General features: G+C 33.5%; 1 protein-coding gene across 2 annotated transcripts; it reads right to left on the bottom strand.

The window, feature by feature from the left end:
* Positions 1-785: 785 nt before the first annotated feature.
* On the bottom strand, positions 786-17,541 carry LOC130662641 (xylosyl- and glucuronyltransferase LARGE2s-like). 2 transcript variants are annotated; one of them, XM_057461539.1, is made up of 18 exons: positions 17,212-17,541; positions 10,707-10,915; positions 8,821-8,992; positions 8,698-8,732; positions 8,329-8,424; positions 8,120-8,203; positions 7,800-7,877; positions 7,004-7,368; positions 6,654-6,810; positions 6,285-6,369; positions 6,031-6,155; positions 5,073-5,188; positions 4,968-5,001; positions 4,767-4,873; positions 4,236-4,308; positions 3,759-3,886; positions 2,681-2,779; positions 786-1,408 (listed from the first exon to the last, which is right to left on the bottom strand). In XM_057461539.1, the coding sequence occupies exons 1-18, from the start codon at positions 17,351-17,353 to the stop codon at positions 1,336-1,338; spliced, it is 2,178 nt and encodes a 725-aa protein (XP_057317522.1). In that variant the 5' UTR covers positions 17,354-17,541; the 3' UTR covers positions 786-1,335. The 2 variants fall into 2 exon arrangements, with proteins under 2 accessions (XP_057317522.1, XP_057317523.1); XM_057461540.1 differs by lacking the exons at positions 8,698-8,732; positions 17,212-17,541 and having other exon boundaries at positions 10,707-10,848.
* Positions 17,542-18,394: the final 853 nt, after the last annotated feature.

The raw sequence follows: 18,394 nt of genomic DNA, 5'->3' as shown, positions 1-18,394 counted from the left end.
CTCATTAAACAGATTGCTTTCTCCACGAAATCTAAATTTAGCTGGAAAAAGGTGACCAAGAAGTATGACTAAATTTAACCTCGACTATTTCCCCCCGGTTAACTTAAAGCCTACTTACTTACTGGATAAGTTGTTAAGGGTCCCTGCCCCTCGTCTTTCTTTTACCTGACCTGTTATGAACCAAAGTCAGGTGTAAACAGTGAACGTTATCAAAACAAATTCAAAACTTTTTTTGAGATTACAGCTAATCCGCTCCTCTAGGGAAATTCTTAACCTCATCCCCAAGACTTGTCTCTCACCGTCCGATATACAAAGGGACAACATGTCCAGGGATAGAGGTTTGGGAAAGCATCACGTTTTCTATTTCATTGATGCTAAAATATTCTATGTTCATTTTTATTTTTAATTTCTGACTGCCGCATGAAAGGTTGCCACACCCACATAACTTAGAATATAAAATTCCAGATGATAACCAGAAGATTCCAGGAGATTTTACAGGTTTTCAAGTACAAAAAAATGACAAAAAATAAGTTTAATTTAAATCATTGTATTGTTGTTCACTGTTGATAGTTTACTCACCATTTCTCCCAAACTTTATGTTAAAATATTTTACCTTTTTACACTAAGCAAGAAATGCAATTTTAAATTGATCATTGAGGAAAAAAGTCAAATCAAGTCAAACAGACAAAAATTTTCCATACGATTTCCAGGAGATTTTAAGAGTTTTAAGGAGTGTGACAACCCAGACGTATATTTTCTATACGCAAAACTAAAAACAAAAGGCATCGGTGTGAATAGACACTCGGTTAAAATAAAAATCTTTATTTATACATTCATTTTCTAAAAATATGAAGAATATACCTCCTTCAAAGCTAGCATTGACATATATATGTAAAATTATACGTGTTTATGCCAGTTTTGGACAATCAAATAAAAACACAAAATAATATACTAAAAATCGTCATATTACAATAAAAAATATATGCATAATATACATATATATATATATATAAATACACTTTGAAATAAATAAATGTATACCTTATTTACCTCAAGAGTGAAAAATTCCATTTTTTTATTTATTACGTAATTTATTTATTTTCTTTATAAGCAAATCTCGGCCAGACATCAAGTCTCAAAATATCCGAGAAATATAAACGCGAATAAAAGCGATTAATTTCATTATCATATCATGTGCAATCATTTAATCCCTTGAGTTTCGACTTTATCGCACTTTATCGCGTATAATCATTTATTAGAAAAATCTGATTACCGATTTTTTAAAGACGTCTCTTAATTTAAAACATAAAATATGTAAACCTATTTCCTGATATACTAACTATCAAAATTTACTTTATATTTTCTTTCTAGATCACCTTTAAATTCTTCTTTTCGTTTTCGTAAACATCTAAACGTAAAATACGAATAATAGACTTAGTGTATGCAGTGCCTTATATGCAAACTCCGGATATAACGTGAGGAAAAATACTTGTAAAATCGGGTTTCCGTTTCGCGCATATTTGGCGATAACACAAAATTGACTGTCGCATTTTGCGCGTCCAGGACAATGAATTTGTATTATATGAAAATTTAGCGGTGCAAAGGAAGATTTTTATAAATTTTTAAACTAGAACTTCTTTCTAAAGTGCAAGTATATGCTAAATTAAAATGAAGTCATTCGTTTCCTATAGCTCTTTGCAAGCATCTCTTAAATCATTGTATAAGTTCTACTTTTTTTGTAAAGCAGTATAGCGTGAAGATCTTAAGCGGGTTGACCCGTAACTTGTTTTCACTGCGTCGATGCATTTTGTAATGGAAGGTAATTTTTAGTTTGTGATCTATTATTCCAGCTCTTGTCTGGGAGCATACATTTTATAAATTGACAAGAATTTTAACTATTTGTCTTCTTGGTGACTCAGTTACAAAATTAGTAGCGCTACGAGTGTAACATGACTATCACCCTCCACCTTTTTGTTTATACCAATAAACAGAAAGGTGGGAGAGTGGTAGTCGTGTTACGGGGCAGAGATTGTTTCAAAATTTATCATTTTTTCAAACGGGAATTAAAAGCCATTTTTCTACCCAAGGGATGTGTTGACCCTTAAATTTTTTATTCCTGGGGAAGGAAATGGCGAGTCTGGATGTCACGTAATTTTAAATGCCATAAATAAGTGTGGGGAAGTGATAGTACAGGATGGCCCTATAAAATTTTACAAATTTGAAAAAAAATCCATATTTTAAAAGATTTGAGAAAAATCTTAGGAAGGAAATTCAAAAGTTACTAATATTAAATTATTTTCTAACATAAATTCTGGCTGGTCATTTTTTAAAACGTAATAATGAAAAAAAAAATCACTCAGAAAGACAAAAATTGTAGATTGTTAAGATTTTAGGAATCAATATATTGGTTCCAAACTTTAAGTTTTTTATTTCGGAGGTTTATAAAGGAAACGCAGCAGCACTTCTACCTGCTGCGTTCCTGTCCTGTATAACTACTCTGCAGGGACTGCCCAGAAGCGTACTATGGTTTTCAAAAATAGGGAAGATTTAAGAAGCTCTATTACATGCGTGTTGGAAATTTAACTGCAAATACCTTCTTCCACATACTTCTCATTAGGAAAGTACCAGTTAAGATACACGCTAAAAAATGACATGTAGAGAGCGTAACGGGTCAACTCACCTTCTATATACATTATTAGATCTGTATTTCGTGATATCAAAAGAGGGAGCATGGGGCATATGTATGATAAATCCGTTCGCTGCAACTATGAATTTGTACCTAAACAACAAATGTACACGTACACTTTTCTCGTATTTTTCTTTTTCTATCTAAAATAAGGAACGGGATTGTGGTGGTCGTATTCAGAAAGGCGGATTTGTTAAGTATACAAAATTTTAACTCGATTTATTTTCAAGAAAATAGGGGCTGTGCCTATCGTAGTCAAACGCTTACTATTCTTCGGTTTACCATACCACGCCTCGTTTTCAAAAGGAGGTTACTATTCGGAAAATAAGAAAATAGTTGTAGCAGGTGGTTCACTTTGAAATTTTGTTTTTTCAGCATTAACCAACTTTTGTAAGGATTTTTGACTATGTTATTTACTTGATGTAAAAATGAAAGAAAAAACCTGCGGTAATTCCAAGAAATGATTTTTTAATTATAGAGGAGGACAATGTGTAAAAATAATTTTTTAGGTTGTCTAAAGAGAAACAAGCGAAATTTCAATAAACTGGACCTACTTGAGTTTATAAATTATTTAGAAAAAAACATCCATCTTATCGAAAAAGGACAGTTTAAATAATAGTGTCACCTAAGCTCTAAAATCCGTTTTTTTGAACCGTTCTGTTTCATTTTACCCACGAATTCGTTATTATTGGGTAAAATTATTTTTTTTAAAAATTTTCCCCTAACATCAGAAGAAACTAATAAACCAATCCCCAGAAAGTTTTTTGTCCCAATGATTCAATCCTGAGAATACATATTTTAAGGACCACTTTTTCTCATTTTGCGCATAAATCCAACATTTTAGAGCCGATAAAATTTTTTCTGACAAAATTGACTTTGTCACATTCAAGGGTCTTTTTCTCTATTTTTGTGCATAAAATCAGACAGAAATAATTCTGGTAATGGACGCACGTAAAGACACAGGCCGATTTATAGGACCTCACCTGAACCAGGTAGGTCTAATAAGGAATTAAAAATTCACGACTTTTTAGAAGCATCGAAGTCATTTTATTTAAGAACATAAAAGACATACTTAGCAGCGTGAAGTTCCATGATATGCGAAACCTTGTTCCAACCAAAGCCTACAAATCTCATATCGTAATATGGTAGATTTTGACGCTTCACCAAAATGTAAGGTTCAAAATCTGTCTTCCACTCGATCTAAGACACAAAGAAAGCTATTGTAGGCAAGGAAGTCTTGTGTCCGATAAATTTCCTACTTTATAAGCATTCTTACAGCTGGCTCACAACCACAATTCCTTACGCACGGCATGCCCAAAATAAAAGTGAAATGCTTCTACTTCCATCAAAATAGGCCTTTTGAATGAGATTTCAAATTGCAATAAAATTTTTCGCTTAAATGAAATTTTTTAAAACAGGATTGTGAAAACTGCGCAGCGCTATAACCTTGTGCGCATGGACAATTGCCTTATAAAAGGAATTTAATTAAAATGGAAATGTTGTCTTAGATGTTGGCTTTGTTTCAAAGAAAAACAAAAATAGTACAAACCATATAATTTTTTGTAGCGGATTTCCATTTGTCAAAATTTGTCGGAGCGTGTCCAGCCGGCCAAACATTTTGTCTACGTACAAAGACAAAAACGATTAAAGTAGGCGGTTTATGGAAAATTTTAAGGTTATTTTGAGAAAGGGGTTACAACATATGAAATGGGATGAACAATAGGAAAGAACGGATGCTTTCGCATTTGCTTCACAAACCTCGTTAATTCTTGATTTTTTACTTTAGGAATACTTTGCATTCTATTATACTGTTTTAACTAGATTACAGACAGCAGTAAATTGAATGTTTATTATTTTCTGGGTTCTCGTTCTGGGGTTATTATGCATGATCTGGCGTTCAGACTCCGCCAGATCATGCATAATAAAATAAGAAATAACAAATCCTTACGTATATGCGAATATTTTTCATAGCACATCCGTATGTCATTCTCAAGAGAGAATGTTAGTGATGAACAAAGTAGTTCTTCTTCAATATAATAAATCCTTGTTTGGAAGGTATAAAAATTCAATTTTCTTTTACCTGAATGTATCAAGCTTTCCACTATCAAGCATGTTGATTAAAATTTCTTTAGTTGGTGGAAAATTAAACTTGTACTGAAACGCTTCGAAAGCAGGTACCACAACAGCCTACATAAGAAAAATTAAAAAAAGAAAAAATGAAATACTGAGAATATATATTTCAACAAAAATTGAATAAATAAAATTAAATAAATAAATAAACCTTCTTTTGCAGATCTGTAGAACTCGCAATGTTACTAAAAATAGAAAAAATGTGTTATTGCAAGAACTAGTAATCACCACAACAACATGCGACATCCTCACATACCGTAAATAAGTGTACAATCCTGTCATTGGTAGAAAATCGATATCGCTTAAAAAAACATGTGTTGTTTGAACTTGTTCTAAAGCAATATTGCGAAGATAGTTGACTGGATAGAGATCCTGAAATATAAGATAGATTGATGGTACATAACTTGCTGAAGAGGTTGTATTGAAATTAATTAGCTACTCGCTTTAGAATCTAAATAATCAGCAGAACCATATGTTTGTGTTGCATTTAAGCGGAATTCCAACTAGGTGGAAATTTTTCTAAAGTCTGACCGAGTGGTGAAATTTTTGTGGATAAAGAAACAAGACAAAATTGAATTCTATTTTCGGTAAAACAGGGTATGTTCAACGAGCTAATTAGAGAATCTCGCCTATTAAATGTTCCACCCAGTGAAAAACGGCCTGACTTGTTAATTACAAACAACACTTCCTTATCACCCTACACCTCATTTTCTTGAAATGTGTTCGTAATGTCTTCTGAAGCGTACCGTGTTAGAGGTTGAAATTTGATGACTTTTCATCATTCTTTCGACTATCCCGAAGCTAACTTAGTTAGCTTCGGCATAATCGAAAAGTTTTTGGTGTAACTTCACGTCTATTGTAAGGATCAGTGACCGATTGTGGGTGAAAAATCGGTCAAAAATTTTTTTTTTCTTTTCTTGAAATATCCTTATCGACACTTCCTAAGTCATATTTCAGTCTGTTTATGCTTCTATCAACTAAACATAAACTTTTCTTAGTCCAGAGTTTATGTTCTCAGGTTCGGAAATATACGAAGTCATCTTTGACTGGATGATGTCATTCAGATTTTTTTTTTATCCAGACCTTCCTTAATGTGCTAACAAACACTTGTGCCAAGTTTTGAAGCAATACGACGTCTCCATTGGAGGGGGTGCTCTTTCAGCTTTTACCAGAGGGGGCGTGGTTAGTGTTGTCATGACGAAATCACTACTCACCCCATCCTTGTATACAATATGTACTCCTATATTTCCCCTCTTGCTGAGAACATCAGATTTGCTGGAATAGCGTGAAAATTGCTGAGCTTCAGCATCAGATGCATACAAAGATATCGACATTGGTCCTGTCATAAAATTATGGTAAAAGTGATAAGTGAAACTCAGATAAAGAACAACCAACGTGTAGTGAAAGTCAGATATACAACGACAAACGTGTGCAAAAATGCATAGTTGTTTAAACTTTTAATGTTTACCTTCCCAATGCTGCGCTAGTGATTCTAATATTTGAAGTCTGTCCATAGATAAATGTGCTAACAATGTGATATCTTTACCATCAATCTGAGAAGAGAGAATTTATAGTTCATTTTCGTCTAGATGTAAAGAGGACAAAAAACATAAATTTCTTGGTATGTCTAGGAAGGGGGGAATACTAGCCATTCTTTATAGCTAGTTGTCAGCCCATGAAAAAATCAAAGGGGATTTGCCTGTTGCTACCATTTAGGCTCACAGGCACCAAAACAGACGTGCAGTAATTTATAATAAAAGGGAGTAACAGTTTGTACACAAACATCATAAGTACACAGTGTCACTACTTTTAAAACGCAAAAGATATCACCACTTACGGGTTCATAGTTATAATCAACATAAAACAAATGAACTCTTCTCGACATGGTCTGTTCCAAATTAAATTCATAACATTGATCAGATTCTGTTAATGTAACATCGCTAGTACTTTCACCTTCCATATCTTGACCAACATTACAAGAGAAAATTTTATTCCTAAATGCAAGACATTCTAAAATTCACCAAAAGATGTAAAGGACATTATCAACATGCATACTGTAGTTTATTCTACCCTTTAGGTTGTTGTTATCATAGAGAATAACACGTGGTTTAATCATCTAAAATATTCAAATTAAAAGCACTCTCTGTCACGAATATTAATAAAATATAAAGTTAAAATAAACTATACCTCAACAGATTTCCATCATACTGCAGAAATGTTAGATACATGTTACGAAAATACTTTGCATGTTTATGTTTGACTCCAAGTTTTTTTGGTGAGTTCCAGTGTATGATTTTTAGATCTGTCACTTCCTCATAGCAGTACTCACTTTGAGTGTTATCACTTAGCTGAATATTCCATTCGCAGGGTAACTTGTACACAACTTGTGGATTATCTTTCAAGGCAGCATTTATTACATCTTGATCAGCCAGTACAGTTGACAAGAGATTGATCAATTGTTTTTCTGCCGTCATCCTCCATAAGTTTGCCCATCCAATTTGTCGAAGCTTTTGTAAATCGAACAACATAACACCTGTGTTGAATCCTCGGCCCTTTAAAATGAACGTGCAATACAATAATATGATACACTCCACAGATACAATCAAGCAGTGTCAAAATATAATAAAAAAGACGACTGATGATAAAAGGACGACTGATGTTCTGAACTGCTTCTAAAAAAGGACTTTTTATTTTATTATCATAAAAATAAATTGTATTCTAATGTTTCTTAACTGGAATTCTTCATTAACTGTTTCTCTCACAAGTTTTGTGAGTCGTATTAACAAGTAACTACACTATCGATTCTGATATGTAGTTATAGAAAGAGCTTTTAACTAAGCAGCCAATGTTCTAAAAACAATTTCTGGTGATATTTTAAAACTATCTACATTTCCCTGAATTTAATACATAATATTGAAGAAGATAAAACTTAATGTCATTTAGTTGTATTACACAGGGATATACAGAAATTGTAATTACTAACCAGAGCCGGCCAATGCTTGTACTTCTTCCAGAGTTTTCCAGTGTACCATTCACTTTGGTTTTCTACAAGTCCAATAGCCTAAAAATTTAAAATTTAAAGGTGTCGTGATATATTAATAACAAAAAGAATCTTGCATTTTCTCAAAAGCAGTAATAAAACAATTTGATTATTTTTGAGATTAAACAAAATAATTTAATCCAAGTTTGATTTGAACCTTCACGCAAACATCAAGTTTGTTAAATTTTTACACTCGCAAGAAATGTGTATCTCCAGTTATGTTCACACACTTTATAACCGGGTTTAATCCCAGAAGGCATTACCTGCTGAGTGGAAAATTTCTCAAACAATTTCCAAAGTTCTGCAATATTTGTCAGAAAGAACACATCTGTATCCAGCACAATAACCTAAAAAGAAAGAGAAACAAATGTAGCAAGAAATATTCAATACATTCAGGTATAAACCAAAATGAAATTTAAACAAAGAATCTCTTCATAGTGCCTTCGAAATCTATATCCGTACTCATTTTTACCTTGTCCAAGATATCAGGTAATGCTTTTGTCAGAGTAAGCTTCATTAAGCCATACACTCCAGAGTAATGACTATTTGGTATCCACTCAACTTCAGCCTAAATATTAGAACTATATAAACACAAAAGAAATAAGGCACCTCTTTTCTGTGTATAATATTTTCGAGACCCTTTTACAAGCATTCTTAAAAATAAAATTACGTCATAATTAGTGCAACCACACTCGTATGCCTCCACACGTGCGAGTGTGATCGCTCTTGCTAGACCAGCCTGATGCCTAAACATGTACTTGACACGCCTAGCCTTTTCTTCATTGACAAGACTGCAAAACTTGTTACAGTGATTGCTGTTAGTTAGTCAAATAATACTTACTTTGAGTTTGTCAGCATCGTAGAAACTTATACTCACTAAAAATGAATCATTGTGTGTCTTTAAAAAATGAAAACAATAGGTATTAACCATGTTATAGGTAAAGAGTTGTGTGACCAATGTTACCTTTTTGTAACTTCCATTTTTTGAACAACACTTGAAGCACATGTCGCCCAGCTGAATCAGATATGAAATGAAAGTGAAGCGGATGTTGGCGATAAAATAAAATGGACTTAATCAATGTCACCACTCGGCGTGTTTCTTTGTAACCAGCACAAACAATAGCAATGTGCAATAACTAGAAAAGAGAAAATTAATAAGTGTGACGGTAAAAAATATGGATTTTCCTTAAGGCTTAACTTCTGAGAAAAAACTATTGGACTTCATATGATAGATATTCTTTCATATATAGTTTTTTCGCAGGAGTTAAGCTTTAAAATCATTTTACCTCAGAGAGAAAACTGGTAACAATAACAGTACGAAAATATAATTATCATGAAAAAGTAAAACAAGTTAAAAAGTTTAAAAAAATTTATTAGTAGAGCCTTTTCATACATTATGGACAACACACCCACAGTTTTTTTCATAAACTTGGGTATCCAATATAATAATCATATTTTATAAAATGCATAATATAAAAAGCAGTTCAAAAAATCTGCAAACTTCATAAGCTATATTTATTTTCAAGGACTTATTTTTGCAAGATAATTTTAGAAAAAAAAACCTAATATTTTCAAAGAGTTTTGTGAAAATCATTTTCAGGAATTTGGAAAAACGGGTTATCTGATATTATGTAAGTAAAAATCATAGAAACAACTGTGCATGTGTCAGATTACATTACAGATAAACTTGTACATTGGCTTTCAATATATAGTGCAAAAATTATTGGATTGTAGAAGTATCAATGCAAAATGTCTAAATCCTATATATAAATACATGAAACTGTGAAAATTCTTTTTCCTAGAGTACTTAAAACAAATAACTCCTATAGCCATTTACCCCTAAATTTACAGTTCAACCAAAGGTCCTGCAAAACTAACTGCTTCAAAAACGACTTAGCCCTTTTTGAATTTCTTATACTGATGATATTGAAATAAAAATATTATTTTAATGGTGCTTTATGAGATTACACGAGATTCTATAATAAAACTAACATTTCAAAAGTGTCTGTGTTTTTAATTAAAGTTTCAGTTTCAGGAAATAAGTTTTTTCATTCTTCTCACAAGTGAATAGGTTATTCACAAACACAAACAAGGGTGGTTTCTAAGCGTCATGATCTTAGCTGAAAAACATGTTCTTTTACAAAAAAATATGCAGCCTTTTTTAACTTTTTGGTTTTAAAGTTTGCTATGTGGGTTTCCAAAATAAAAATAATTTCCTGATCAGAAAAAGAGATCTTCCAAAAATTAGTCAGGCGTGAAATTCTCAGGGTATACATCTATAAAATATACAGAGCCTTTCGGACAGATTTGGCTGTGTGGTAAAACGTGTCTTAAGGAATGCTTCTTGGTGTGTGACAATGGGCGTGGGCAGTGCTATTACATGTCTCTCTGGAATTTTGCCTAGTAAAAAAATTAATGTCTTATTTCTCCATGAGAAAAAATATTATCAGAGTGTGAATTAGCCAGTTGCAATTTACAACTTGTGAATCGCAATGCCATATTGGTGAATTATGTTACGAAAAAAACATTTAAAATTGCAAATCTCATTTTTGCATCCATCACTTGTATCACCTTTTTCTATATATAACAATTATTGCAGCAAAATAAACCGTTAACATGGGATCAATGGCAAGTGGCCTTCAGTGCTCACTGACCCGGTTGCAAAGAAGCTTTCTTTTTCACAATTAGGAAATTTTTGCAAACTGACTTCATATTTCTAATTCGAATGATTATGTTGCGGGGTGTTTTTAAGTTAAAGCACCCACCCATACAAGTTAGAAAGTTTACCATCAAAATAGAAAAGAAAAAAAGGGGCATCAAAATTAGAAAAATTAATAGGGTAATACATACTTGGCATTTTGGCAGATCGTTCATAGAATAACTATGCCCTCTTTCCTTTTGTTTGCTCTTAACTTCTCTTAAAGCTTCTTTCGTAAACTTCAATTCTTCTTTTAGCAGCTTGATTTCTTTTTCTTTGTCATTTTCTTCATGAGTAGGTGTAAGATGATCCACTAACTGAAACGTGGTGCGAAACTTTAATGTTGAATCACCAGTAAGCTCTAAAATAAATAAAGCTGCCTAGCAAAATATTTCTTTGCAGGAATACTCCTAGAATATATGCGATGAGATTGATATACAGATAGTAGTCGTATTAGAGCGATAAAGTTTTTGATAGGTAATAGGATTGTCACTTTTCTGTCAGTTTATGCTCCACAGTGTAGACTCAGTGAGGAAGATAAAGATAAGTTTTATGATGAGTTAATAACAGTCACATCAAAGTTGGAGACACTGAACTTGTCATGGTGGGCGGCGACTTTAATGGTCATGTTGGGAAGTTATCTGAAGGTTATAGAGGTGTGATGGAGGCTATGGATTTGGGAGCAGAAATAAGGAAGGGGAGAGATTGCTTGAGTTTGGAATGGACACGGACATGGTGGTTTGCAACACATCATTCAGTAAGAGACAGAGTAGGCTGATAACATATGAGTCAGGTGGTTGTAAGACACAGATAGATTACTTCCTGGTTAGAAAGTCAGACAAGAAAGTGGTGAAGGACGTGAAAGTTATATCGGGGGAAGAGTGTGTTTCCCAGCATAGGTTGCTGGTTTGTGATATTATCTTGAAGAGTGTTAAAGAAGCCAAGGGAAAGTACAGGCCCCGTCGAAAAGTCTGGAAGCTGAAGGAAGAGATTGTAGCAAGACAATTTAGTGCAAAAGTTCAGCAGTTAGCCTACAATAGTCAATGTGATAGTGACAATGTTGAAAGTACTTGGACTACTTTGAAGAATTGTCTTCTAGAAGCTTCTGATGTTACCTGTGGGTGGACGAAAGGACCAGCTAGACATAGACAGACCTGGTGGTGGAATAATGAGGTTGACCAGTGTTTAAAGGAAAAGAAGAAACTTTGGAAAGAGTGGAAGTCAGGTGGTAGTAAAAATATTTACTTAGAAGCTAAGTGTCGCGCTCGTACAGCAGTGTATAAGGCAAAATCAGAAGCAGAGAGAAACAGATTTGCAGATGTGTTAAGAAGGGAAGACCAGCGCAATGAGGTATTCAAGATAGCAAAGCAAATGAAGAAGACTAATCAAGATATTGTAGGTGAGAAGCGTATACGTAATGATGAAGGTGTTTTGGCTAGCACAGAGGAGGAGAAAAGGGTAGCTTGGAAGAATCATTATCAGAGGTTGCTTAACACTGAATTTGATTGGGACGAGGATAATTTGTCTGATGATGATGTTGTAGAAGGGCCAGCTATGCAGATCAAGACAGAATGGGTAGTGGAGGCTATTAAGAAATTGAAGATTGGCAAGGCTGCAGGAGTATCAGGTATTGTTGCAGAGATGGTAAAAGCATCTGGATATATTGGAGTTGAGCTTATTGCAAGTTTTACCAGATTATAAAGCTTATAAGTTGAGCTTATTACAAGGCTAACCAGATTATAAAGGATGGTGCTATTCTGAGTGAGTGGCAGTCGAGTGTAATTGTTTCAAGGGCAAGTGTGATGCATTAGAAAGGGGTAACTATAGAGGTTGGTTGATCAAGTAATGAAAGTTATTGAAAGAGTGATTGATAAGTTACTTAGAGAAAGAATTGATATAGATAAGATGCAATTTGGTTTTGTTCCAGGGCGTGGCACTACAGATGCAATATTTTTACTCAGACAGCTTCAGGAAAAATATTTAGGAAAGAGAAAGAATCTCTATTTTGCCTTTGTAGATTTAGAGAAAGCTTTTGATAGAGTGCCACGTAAAGTTATTTGGTGGGCTATGAGAAAATTAGGTGTGGATGAGTGGCTAGTTACGATGGTACAGTCTATGTACAGCAATGCTAGAAGTCGAGTCAGGATTAACGATTCACTTAGTGATGAATTTAGTGTAAATGTTGGTGTACATCAGGGTTCTGTACTTAGTCCTTTGTTGTTTATTCTAGTCTTAGAAGCGCTGTCGATGGAGTTCAGAACAGGTTGTCCATGGGAGTTATTGTATGCAGATGATTTGGTTCTCATAGCAGAGTCGATGGAAGAATTAGTTAAAAAGTTTGAGAAGTGGAAGAAAGGACTAGAAGAGAAAGGGCTAAAGGTAAACACAGCAAGGTCTAAAGTCATGATTAGTAGCATTACAGCCAAGTGTGACCTTGTAGTTGGAAAGTGGCCTTGTGGAGTTTGCAGGAAAGGGGTTGGTAGTAACTCAATTTTTGTCAGACATGCAAGCATTGGGTACATAAGAAGTGCAGTAGTATTAGTGGAAGGTTAAGAGCTGACATACAGTTTGTATGCAAGCGTTGCAAAGGTGAGATTATAGAGAATGAAGTATTTCCAGCTTTAATGATTTACAACAGTGGCTTGTTAGAGATAGTTGAGAACTTCTGTTACTTAAGTGATATGTTGGGCAGTGAAGGGGGTGTTGGAAGAAGTGTTACTTGCAGGATAGGTTCTGCTTGGAAAAAGTTCAGAGAGTTACTTCCTTTGTTGACTAGCAGAGTCCTGTCAATTGAGGTAAAAGGTAGGTTGTATGAGGCCTGTGTAAGAAGTGTTATGTTGTACGGTAGTGAGACATGGACAGTGCAGCAGGAAGATCTTGACCGTTTAGAAAGGGATGATATGAGAATGGTTAGGTGGATGTGTAATGCCAGTCTGAGAGACAGAAAGAGTTCAGATGAGCTAAGAAGCAGGCTAAGTCTCCATAGAATTAAAGATGTTATCCAGATAAGAAGATTGAATTGGCTGGGGCACTTGGAAAGAATGGAGGAGGATAATTGGGTAAGAAAGTGTAGAGACTTGATAGTTCCTGGGGCAAAGCCAAGAGGCACACCAAAAAAGACTTGGCAGGAGGTTATAAGGACAGACTTGATACAGAGGAAGTTGAGTTTAGATCTAACACAGTCTAGATCAGATTGGAAGAGGGTCATTAATATACCCCTTCCAACCCATGCTAGCATGGAAAACGGACGTTAAGCCGAGAATGATGATGATGATGATGTTGAAATAACCGAGAGGTGTGGAAGATTTTCTCTACATCTTTTTATACTCGTCTGTTTACGGCTTTTATACTTGTCTGTTTCTGTTGGTTTTTTTTCGTGTTACTGTTAATCACAGATTATAAATTTTAATTTTGTTGGCTGCTTGTCTTCAAAAATCCAAAATATCCAAAATGTTAAATCCAAAATTCAAAGTGATGTTTTAAAACTTGAAGCACTTTTTCATAAGAAAAGTGTATGCCTAGTTTCTTCCTGTATGCATTTATATTTTGATATCCTTTTATTTTCTGTGAATTTTCACAAGATCAAAATATTTAGGAGATTTTTTTTGGCAGTTCAAATAAGGCATAGTTAAAAATTTTCAAAAAACTGATAAATATTCGCCTTGCATTTAACTTTTTAAGATACACAGACTCAAATTGGGACGATTATTAAAACCACACAGGAAAGGGGAGGGGGCTAACTAGTTATCTTATGGATTAAATGGGAGTGCAAACTTTAAAACAAAGGGGACGGGTCGGGAAATTCATAACAAGGGGGTAAATAAGAAAAGAACAAGCTTGTACTCTTAATTTCAGTCCACACTAGCAAATCCCCTAAAATTTTTTGCTTACCAGATTAAGAATAATTAGATGTTTTGTTGATAAATAAATTGCATTGTTACAGTAGTATACAGTGCCTTAATTAAGACTAAAAGTAAAATATTTTATTAGATTTAATTGATGTTAGATATACAAACAAATGCTTATACTTTATGTTTTTGTATAAACATATATTACCATAATTAGATTAATCATTTATATTATTATTTTATATATACTTTTATCTGATCTAAACCGGGTAAGAGTTCTTCTTGGAGAAATCACCTGGCTGCAAACTTACCTAATACAATCATAAAAAAGTTGATCTCACAAACACAATTTTGGGCCTTTTAATAATTGCATGAAACATTTTAGTCACAAAGGGAGCAACTCCAAGAAAAAGCTAATGGATTTCTGAATACCTTGCAACATGACATGTTCTATGATGTGAAAATTTTATCAAAATAATACACCAAAAACAAACATACATCACTAAACAATATAAACAAATTAAGTGTCAATTATACCATAACCACTTTATCAGTGATTAATCACTTTTAATCAATGAATGAAAATCAAGATTGTATTTATGTCAACAAAGAAAAAATTACATAAAGAGACAAATAACAGCTTTTTTAACAGCATATAGTATATACATTTGTTGAATAACAAGACTAACCAAAGATTTTTGTACTGATAATGCTTTTATATGAAAAAAATGTATATTTCATAATTTTTTGTAAAAAAACTGTGACAAATTTTCTACGGAATTATGAAGTGCTTATTAAATAATTCAATTTATGTGTGCAAAGTCGATTCGCACATGGAATTTATTACACGGAACTTAGTACAGAAAAAGATAGGAAAAAACGTTTTAAGTTTTAAATGTCTTTATTTTTCTGCTTCTTTTCTTGATTTGCTCAACACAGTTAAGGCTGAACATAAAAAAGCAATGTGTCTACCGTCACCCAACCAGGTCAATAAACTAGGACCAGGTACATTTTTTGGTCTTGCAGTCATGAAGAAAATTTTAATAGGTTTATTGCAAGGACATTATAAAATTGTAATAGCGCTAGTTGATGGGCTTGTTCATTATTAGGAAAGAAAACAATTAGGATATAAATATTGATGATTCCAGCAAACCAGCATCCATATATAAAATGTTCAGGTCATTTCTTGAATAAAACTATGCCTGGACTACAAAGAGCACCCGCTAAAAAGATTACGAGTGCTAATGGTGTGCAAAAAATCACACTCGTAAGCAAAATTTACAAGTGCGATGTGAATATTTGCAAGTGTGATTCATACTTAACTATTTTTTGTTTACTGCAACGTTATATGTTATTTAAGCTGTACAGAAATAAATTTTGTAAAACGTATTAACCACAAGTGCAGGTTGAAACAACGTTTAACGTGATGATGTGTTGGCAGACTTGCTAAATGTTTTTGACATTAAATATATTTCTAGACATTTTTGATTTCCCTTTCCCCTTTTAAAAAATATTTTTTAAACTTTTTTTTTTCTACATGATTTTCTTTGGTATTACATCACGAAAACATTCGTCCGAAAGCTGTATTAAGGTACAGGACATCTAACCTCTCCCATGTTCTGGTTATATTTAACTTGCATGGGTGCGCACTCTTCTCGCAGTATTCTCTGTAACGATGAAGGTCGGACTGACTTGTGGCATGGTTCTAAATGGTCTTCCGTCTTTTGTTCGAGTTCCAGTGTAATGCACCAGCTGAACATAAGAGTGTCAGCATGAAGGAAAGGGGCCGACTTTAATGTAATGTTCTCTATACTTTTTAAAAAAATCAAACACAAAGAAATAAATGTTATGTAATCATCGTAATTGCCTTTTTCATTGCTCTATAATATTTTAGAAAAAGAAAAAATTCATTAGTGCGATACAACAACAACCTGTTGTTTCCAAAACTAGTGTGTTAACCAACCTTTGGGGCGTTAATCAGAATGTTCCTAGTTACCAACGCTGAAGTTGACATCAAGTTAAAACATAAAAAGATATGCCTCAACATAAAAGTACAATGCAATGGCTTTGGTAATTTTAAAAACAATGTCAGTCTAATACAATGGCATTCTATATATTGTAACAAAAAAATGGCAAATAAGATGTAACTTTTTCAGAGAACATCAAAAGAAAATAAAGAAATCTACAACAAGGATGCAAGACAAAAGAAGAAAATGTCTCAAGGATTGTGTTGGCAGTCTGAAAAAGCAAAAACAAAAAATGATGACACAATTTCGTTGTGTTAAACAAGAGATTGTATATAATGTTAAAAAAGCAAATTATGTAAGTGGTGAAGCTACATACACATTTGCGTACACATATTATTTTAATGTTTGCGTTTTACCATTTACGATTTTTTACCAGTCTATTAAAAGAAGACAAACGCTTAGTTTTAACAAGCCTATCTAAAACTGTTTGAGTAAATGATTGTCCTATTTTCAAAATCATTGGAAACTGAAACAAATAGAGAAATTCAGGATGATTCCAGAAAATGCCTCTGTGAAGATTGGAATTACCAAAAAGTTATGATAAAGTTTATATATAATTTGAATTCAAAGTTTACCCCAGACTAGGTCTAGTGCATTTTTTGCAGTAGGTATGTCCTCCTTTATTGTGATATTTTTGACATACAGTAACAAAAAATGCTACCAATTCTCGTAGCCTAAATATCATTACCTAGCTAGCAATCTACCTAGGTAAAAATTTATTTAAGTTGCAAACTGTATACAAAACTTTCTCATAAAAATGAAAATAAAAAAGTATACAATACCTTTCCCAATGAGCTTTCTCGATGCATTGTTTGGTGTTGAATCAAAGCTCAAACTCCACAAAAGAAGCACAATAGAACATGATACTGAACAAACCACCAAAGTATTAATAAGTTTGTCAAGTCGACATTTCCTTGCCATCATGGGCAATTACATTTTTCAATTCCCAAAGAATAAGAACATTAAATGCAGCTAGCTATTATTTTCTGGACTATGGTTGGCACTAAGGGTCAGAAGATATATAATTAGCTATAGGCAGATATGTTATATATCATATGTGACTTCCTTATGAGTGAGTGAAAGAAAAACTATTTTGTGCGTCACTTTGTTGTCTGTGTGTTGTTTACATGCAAGATTCGACAAACAATGGCAAATGGGAATCCCCTTGAAAGTCATAGATGTTGAATCGTAGAAATCGAAAAAGCCTAAACATTGACAACCCAAGGCCTTTTGTTTTTCAGCGAGATAAAACATAAAAGTACGTTCCTCTCTCGCCATCCTAAGGACAAGGTTGACGTAAACCTTTTCCTCTGAGACACTCTCATCCCCAGGAATTTTTGCCCCCTTATATATCATAAGAACAAAAATCCTAAGTAATAAAGTAAATTTATTTCACACAAGGGTAGGCTTGTTTGAATCGAATCGAAAGAAACGTTTTAGGTTAACTTAACCTCGTCCCCAGAGTCTTATTGGATCCCTGAGCCGTTTGAGGCCAACTATGCTGCTATGAAATTCACTAAAAATGGGAATTGCTTTGTTGAGGTCAAGTCAAAATTATTTTCTAATTCATTGCATTCAATTAAAAATAACTTGATTTACTAACTTTGAATAACCTTATATGCGATATCAAAATAGGTAGTATGCAGTCGGAATATAGTAACTTTTTACATGACAATATAGTTGACTTTATCTCTATTGTGACATGCCGGTGTTATCAACCTCAATCTCAGGGCCTAGCGGAAAAATCTAAATTTTTGCGTGTTTTATCTCGTAACAGGTGATTTACAAGAAATGAATAATAAGCAGGTATTGCATGTTCATTGCATGTTGAATATAAAGATTAATTCACTCGGGGTAAAGTAATATTTCACGAGCAGTAAGAGTGAAATGTTGTTTTACCAAAACCTCGTTTTTAGAGTTATTTGTTCCCATCAGTGCTGTGTTTATTGATAGGACTTCTTGCCG

Source organism: Hydractinia symbiolongicarpus, chromosome 10, assembly GCF_029227915.1.
Source record: "Hydractinia symbiolongicarpus strain clone_291-10 chromosome 10, HSymV2.1, whole genome shotgun sequence".
Classification (NCBI taxonomy): domain Eukaryota; kingdom Metazoa; phylum Cnidaria; class Hydrozoa; order Anthoathecata; family Hydractiniidae; genus Hydractinia; species Hydractinia symbiolongicarpus.
This window is presented reverse-complemented; position numbering and strand designations above follow the sequence as displayed.